We start from the raw sequence: 7,829 nt of genomic DNA, 5'->3' as shown, positions 1-7,829 counted from the left end.
TTAATATATAAAAGCACAATAAATGAGTATAATATAAAGTAAAGTAAATATCATAAGATAAATATAATAAAAAGATTACACGTGTTTCATAACTAATTTTCAAATAGAAAAGAAATTTAAATCGATTAAAATCAATTGAAATTATCGAAAATAAATTCTACTCAAAAATATAGCTACTCGTCAGAAAAGAAAACACTACTAAGTCTCATCTTTCTTTGTAATCATATTTGTTGTTGTGATGATAATGTAGTGATAGTATTGATAATTTAGTTGTATTATTCAGATAAATAGGAGAGTATAAATAATGAGATGTTGTGTGTGCGCGTGTGTATGTGTGTGTATGTGCATGTATGTATATATGTATGTATGTATCTACCTACATATGTATGTGTATGTGTATCTTCTTGCCTTGACATCATGTGATTGTTGTAAAAGCATGTTACTGCCATACAAACGGTATCATCTGTTTCCAGTTTTCTGTAAAAATACATCCAAGCATGGGAAAACATGATGTTGGTTGGAAAGAGATCAAGGTTGGTGACAGGAAGAGCATTTGACTGCAGAAAATCTTCCTTAATAAACTCTGTTTAACTCATGCAAGCATTAAAGCAATATTGATGATAATGATGATGTATATGTTAAACTGAATCAGGCGTTCTTGTCTGATCCGCATTCTTAGATTCTATGACTGAAAGGAAAAGTTGAAACTTTGTTAAGTTTTTTATTGTAATTCCATTGATATCTAGGATGCATTAAAGGACAATAAATCAACTCCAGAACATGAATGGTATTTTATTACATTGTTAGTAGAAGGATGACGAACAAATTCAATCTCATCAAAATTTGAACTCAGAAGAATGTCAAAAAAAGAAATAGCTAAAAGCTGTAAGCTATTTTATTTGATGTAAAACCAATACTGCTAGTTACCACCATTAATGGAACAGAGATGGAATTAAATATTGCTAAGGATTTATTGTGCCGTCACTCCTCTACCACCACCAACAACAACAACATACTCTGATGAAGCTATATGGTGCTACTTAGATACTCAACTATGAGTCCACCGCATTTTATAGCTGTTTTGTCACCTCATTCTTCTTATTAATGCTCTGTACTCAACTAATGCTTTGTCCAGAAGCATATGTATATTGTATTCAACGCCATGTTATTAGTATTGCAATGCCTACACAATGTATATATATATATGTGTGTGTGTGTGTGTGTGTGTGTGTGTGTAGATAGATAGATAGATAGATATCAGTATATTAGATGGGCTTTAACCTGTTTTTGCAGAGCTTTTGTTGGTCTGGGGTTTAGTCACAGTTGCTAGTAGTAGTAGTAGTAGTAGTAGTAAGAGGAGAATAAGTAAGCAATTAAACCATGTTAAATTGACATGACTGTTTTGTTTCGGAAACAATAATTCGGTGATATATTTATTAAGTTTATTATAATGAAAGACTGAAAACTAGATTATCATTTACCATTTTCACTTTATTACATTGGAAGATCATAAGAAAGATGAAAAAGTTTGGAAAACGAAAAACAAATCTTCCAACAAGATAGTTTTATAATTTTTTGACATTATTTTTCTATTAACCCAGAAATATATGTATATATATATATATATATATATATATATATATATATATATATATATATATATATATATATATATATATATATATATATATATATATATGTGTGTGTGCGTATATATATATATAAAATATACATATATGTGTACATATGAACACATATACATATATATATATATATGTGTGTGTGTGTGTATATGAATAATTGAAGGGATACCTTCACGACACAAATCAAGATACCGCATTGCACATACCAGTATATGTAGTACACAACATTTAAAAAATGGTGCTGTAGCATATTGCTTAAGTTCCAGAAACATGCAAAAGACATATACATATAAAAAAATAAACTGAGGCACGAAAATTAAGTCCAGTTTTCAGAATATAAACTTTGGACTCAAGCATGAGTTTCTAGAGACACGTCTTAAAATTATACACTCATTATATATGAGTATGCAGGAATCTATATATCATATATATATCGTATATATATATATATATATATATATATATATATATTCTCAAAGAACATTTGCTACCAAACTTTACATTTACTTTCAAACATATGCATGAAAAAACGTAATTGAACAAAAGGTAATTTGCATATGTATAGAGATTTATGCCTCAATATAAAATGTATAATGACATACATTCAGATGCTGTGATATTAATGTAAAACATATATATATATATATATATATATATGCATTGATCAATTTATCCACATGGTCTTCTGCACCATATTTTCATGGCATTTTGTCATGCCAGTTATAGGACACTGTATTTTGGCATTTTGATATCTCTAATGCCATTCATGTTTTTCGGTTTCAATGCTATTGGTGTTCACCTCCTCAAGATGGATTCCTGTCATTGGTTTCTCATACTATGGACCTCTGCTGCAGGGTATATTTTTGTCTGTTCTTTGCCTATTGTTCTATTGCCAAAAATTTGAGCAGATCAGATGCTTCACAACAGAGTCTCCAAACCATGATTTACTTTCTTGCTCCCTTTCGGATACCTCTGCACAGGTAAATATTTACCGCAGCCATCAGAACCTGTTATAATAAAAACAATGAAAAAAATTCTGTCTTGTAAAATTTCAACAAAACATTTTACAAAATGAAACCATTAAAAACATTTACAAAACAGTCAATTTAAAAGTAATTTTAATATGTTATTTCTGTAAATACAGTTTAGTACACTTTAAAACAATTTTGAAATTATTTAATTTAAAACCAAAATTAAGAGTACACACCTATGTAGATTTAGATTTTTTAATTATGCTAAAATATTTATTCTATTATAAAAATAATTTAAGTGGGAAATTGTTATAAATTTGGATAGTATTACTGAATTAGAACCATTCTTTAAGGCAAATAGCTTTATGTCACAAAGAAACAGACATTAGGTTTTATTATGGTCTGTTATACCAGTTAATAAAACACTGATTAAAGCTGTTAAATTTAAAGAACATATATTAAAGTCCAAAATTGATAGTGCATGTATGCCAAAGTTATTAAATGTGTGGAAATTATGCATGAATGAAAATAATTTTTTTGCAGCATATACCACAAATGGTTTATATATTATGCATTATTTTTGTTTTACATAATGTGGAAAAAGAGATGAATATTTTTTCTTCTATAAAACTAATCAAAAAGTATAGAAACAATAACCATTTGAACTCTGTATTGACTAAAATTAGGAATTGCTTGGTTATCATTTTATCAGAGACAACACTGAAGTTAATAACTGCAACAAAAAACTAAAAGCTATCAATGAACTATTTCCTAGAATAGAAAAACTGGTTATTCAATTTCTATTGTATAATATATTTAATCAGTCATCTAAATTGAAAACAAGAAAAAAATTAACAAAAAAAAAAAAAGGAGCAGGAACTACTGAAGATGTTTCTACATAGTCACTTGATGTTGCTGTCCCTTCCCCATCATTTAACAATATATTACCTTTAAAAGTGAATCGTGTAAAACAAAATGTCTCATAATAATGATATGATGGTCATGACTATAAAAGTTGATCAAATGTTTCTTTCAATGTGTTTCCTTTGTATCTATTTCAAAATATCCACAGGCTATAACACAACTGTAACACTTGTAATAATAAGGAAGCCTTTGATATTTTTCATAAACATTTCATACATATGTGGTCTATTTGAAAAGAAAATAGACATTTAAAACAGCATACCGATAAGCTGTTAGAGTGTGAAATGTTCTACATAGGTGACCTTGACTTTCAATCTAATAATAGTCATTGATTTACATGTACTAAAGTGAATTTATTTTAATGTACTTGAACAATGAGCGATTTGGAAGAGCAACATATTTATGGGAAATTCAGCTTTAATTTGGGATAAAGATTATTATAGAGACTTTTCTAATGTTGCAATAAGCCTATAACAGAATTGTTTGAGATTTGTGGAAGCAGCTTTCCAAATAGGGAAGAACATCTTTGCAAGACAATCCAAAACTTGGATGAACTTTCATGACAACAGAAAATTATCACCTACTATGAGTAAATAATACAATCCATGAAAATCATTGTTTCATTGTCTTTGAAGTTTTCAAAGGTAGAGACATCTGTAAAAGTTTGTGCCACCTTATTTTGAAAGATAAATTGAAGATGCATTAAGTTGTAGCAAAAGTTATGAACAGAAATTGAACCAAGTCACAGTGGGTCAAAAGCTGTTTGATTGTCTGAATGTCAAAGAAAACTTTCTAAAAAGTGTTATAATGGCTGAGGAAATGCGGGTGTACAGTTTTGACATCAAAATAAAAAGGTATTTGCCACAGTGAATTAAAATAGCATTTCCACATCTATAAAAATACATGCTGGAGCTGCTCAAATGTGGAAGGGTGTTATTCACCATGAGTTTGTTTCATGTGATCAGATGATCAATGAAGAGCTTTACTTGGATGCCATGAAGTGTCTGAGAGAGAATGTATGACAAAACCTGAATGCTGTACAATGGCTGTGTACCTGCTTATGTGTCAGTTCTTATCTATAACTTTAATGTCCCTTGTGCCCAACAACTATGTTCTATAGATTTGACCCCTGCAGACATTTTTGTTCCAAAAGTTGAGAGATCTGTCCTGAAAGGATAATCTTTATTTGATATGAGAACTGTACACTACCCCTGAAAATGCATTCCAGGAGGCAATTCAAAACTACAAAGTATATTGGGAGCAGTGAAGGGAACTATTTTGAAGAAAAATCTGATTAAACTGTGAGAAAGGCAAGAATTTTGTTTTGTTTTATAAGACGATTGGGTTGTTTTGGACAGACCTTTATATATTCTTTTAAATTAATCATGATTTTCACTTGTAATTAAGTACAATAGCTTGTATGATCTCAAAAGTAATTTTCAAGTTCACTGAATGTGTATAGACCAGCACAATATTTTAAAATTCTAAATAGAAAAAATACCCATCATTAGGTTCTTTTTTTAATGGAAAGTCATTCTCTTAACTGTGTATCTTCAGTTTGATAATTTTACTGATCATTCTCAGCTCAAGAATTTGCAAACATGACAAATTTGCAGGTTGCACATGTTGAAAAGAAAGAGCTCAGCTATGACAACATATGGTCAAACAGGGTCAGCAAAATTTTACCATAATAGAGACACATTTGCTTGGTTGAAAGAAATTCATAAAGTCTATGGAGACACACACACACACACAAATGCATGTGCATGCACACACATAGATGCATGTGCACACCACTCACACATGCATGACACACATATGCATATGTGCAACACACACATGCATGCACACATGCATGCACATGCTCATGCAAATCTACCACTTCATTTACATTCTCCTCCCTTGAGTGTATGTCCTGACACATCTCCCCCACCATCTTTTTCTCTCCTCTTTTTTCTTCTTCCAACAGCATGACACCTGTTTCTGTCCCCCTATCATACTTCAATCTCTCATCACCTGGCATAAAGTCATCTCCCTCAATACTACTCCCCCACTCAGTAGAGACGTCTTACAAGTTACTTGGTGACTTCATGGATGCCAATGCTGCATAAAAGGCACCCAACACACACTGAAAAATGGTTGGCATTACAAAGGACACATTGCCATAAAAACCATGCCAATACAGACATTAAGACTTGGCATAGTCACTGGCTCACCAGCTTCTGTTGAACCATCCAGCTTATACCAGTGTGGGAAAGGGATGTTTAATCGTGGCAATGATGAGGATGGTGAAGGACCCTCATAATGAGAATGTTCAGAAGCAACATATAGGCTTGCAATAAGATATGAGCTTATAACTGTATGTTAAAATTCTCAGAATGGAAAAAGTGGCGAGCTGGCAGAATAGTTAGCATGCTTGACAAAATGTTCAGTGGCATTGTGTCCATCTTTGCATTCTAATCAAACCCAAGACCTCGTTATTGTGAAATGAACTTCTTAATCACTTGGTCATCCTTATTGTACTCTACATAGATATGCATTTAGATTTCAGCATCCCACCAATAAAAACAATATGCAAACAGATAAAGTAATATCTTTTCTAAATGCAAATTGCGTGCATACCACGGATTGACTAAGCATTCCACTAACCAAAACTGTGGCCTGATTTCAATTCTAGGGTGAAGATATTTTCATTTCATTTACATTTACATAGTATTTGGAAATCTTAGATTTTAAGTCTACCAGAAAATAAAACTGAAAGCTACTCAAGTGCCATCCCTTGCGGCACATTAAAGCTGTCATATGGTAAACAGCTACATAGGTTTGCATTTTCTAAGATAATAAACAACAATAAAACATAAAAATAAAATGAAAATAAGCAGAAGTAAAATAATAATAAGGTTCAAAGTTTTAATGATTTAGTTTTAAATTATTCTGGTGCAGACTGTAGTCAAATACAATCATAATTGCTTTTAAAGGAACAAACATTATTTCTGAAATAGAACTAGGATAAATGAAGGATTAAAATAATAATCTTTAGAACAGAAATGTTTATCAAACAACTTATGTTGGATGTAGAAACCTGAGATGAGTATTATTATTTAATTCATCTTTTTTTAAAGTAAATTTCTCAAGTTAAGATTCCAACTTAATAAATTATAGATGTTTTCACAAATGCAGAATTGAATGAAAAATTTTACAAACTGAAATTGGATTTGAAGTTTTATTATTAATTTTTTTATTTTTATTAGTAGCTTAGTTCAATTTATATTAATAAATTTAGATACATTTTTAAATAATTTTATTTAATTTCAGTTGCTTGAATTTCATTTTCAGAATTTTCCATGCTGTTTGTACTTTATGAAAACATATTTGTTTTACCAATTCAAAATTTCCCCAAAAGAAAAGAGAGTTACACTCATTTTTATATTATGTAAATCCTCTCCACTGAAAAACTGAATGAAATTGAATATTCCAGTTGTACCAAAACCAAAGTAGAAAAAGAATGCATGGTTATGATAGAACTGAAGCTGAGACCCAGCTAGATCAAGTTTCAATCTCTCAGTTGCAGGCCCCATATTTTTATAATCCCAACATTATTTTTGAGCAAGGCTAGGAATAATTACTTATATATCATTAATCAGTTCATTACTTCAAGTGCTGTGTCAAGTATTAGTTTCCCTCACACACATGTACATGTGCATTTCCAAATATTGTTACACATGCATATTCACACACCCATACAGCTGAAAGTGTTAGTTCAAAGAACTAAAGAGCTACAAGCACAATAAAAGAATCAAAGTATTTAGTACTGAAAGAACATTTTTAATGATGATGAATGCTTGGTCACAATGCCATTGGCAATTAAATTTTTCCAATGCTTGATCTTCTTAAGTGTTGATGCCAATGGTAGTTTTTAAAAAATATCTTTATGCTTATTCCTTTGGTTACATTGAAAGTGCATTCCCAGATTTAGCTTATAGAGTTTTGGCAAATGAGTGCCTTCATTTGTATTATATAATCAGACTATATATAGTAAGTGCTTAAGGTTACTGCTGTACTGTGGTCTCAAGCTAGTTCTCAGTAATTTGAAAACAGCTGTAGTAAATGTTTAAAATTGTAATTTAAGTTTGACAGAAAAATTTCATATCATAGCACAATAATGAGCAGATTCATGGAACTAATGTCTATTTGAGGCACAATAAGGGATTTTTGCTATATCTTTTTATGGCAATAAACAATGTACTTGTAACAACATACATTTTTGCATGGCTTCTGGTCTCATATATAT

At 30.6% G+C, this 7,829-nt stretch overlaps 1 protein-coding gene across 3 annotated transcripts in view; it reads right to left on the bottom strand.

Moving 5' to 3' along the window:
* Positions 1-772: 772 nt before the first annotated feature.
* Positions 773-7,829, bottom strand: part of LOC106867859 (CD63 antigen) — a 50,047-nt gene continuing 42,990 nt past the window's right edge. For all 3 annotated transcript variants that reach the window (XM_052968254.1, XM_052968255.1, XM_014912900.2), the window contains one exon: positions 773-2,650. In XM_052968254.1, coding sequence (XP_052824214.1) covers positions 2,562-2,650 — 89 coding nt within the window. In that variant the 3' untranslated portion in view covers positions 773-2,561. The remainder of the gene's footprint in view (positions 2,651-7,829) is intronic.

This window comes from Octopus bimaculoides, chromosome 5 (assembly GCF_001194135.2).
Source record: "Octopus bimaculoides isolate UCB-OBI-ISO-001 chromosome 5, ASM119413v2, whole genome shotgun sequence".
Lineage (NCBI taxonomy): Eukaryota > Metazoa > Mollusca > Cephalopoda > Octopoda > Octopodidae > Octopus > Octopus bimaculoides.
The sequence above is the reverse complement of the archived record's forward strand: the minus strand, read 5'-3'. Positions and strand labels throughout refer to the sequence as shown.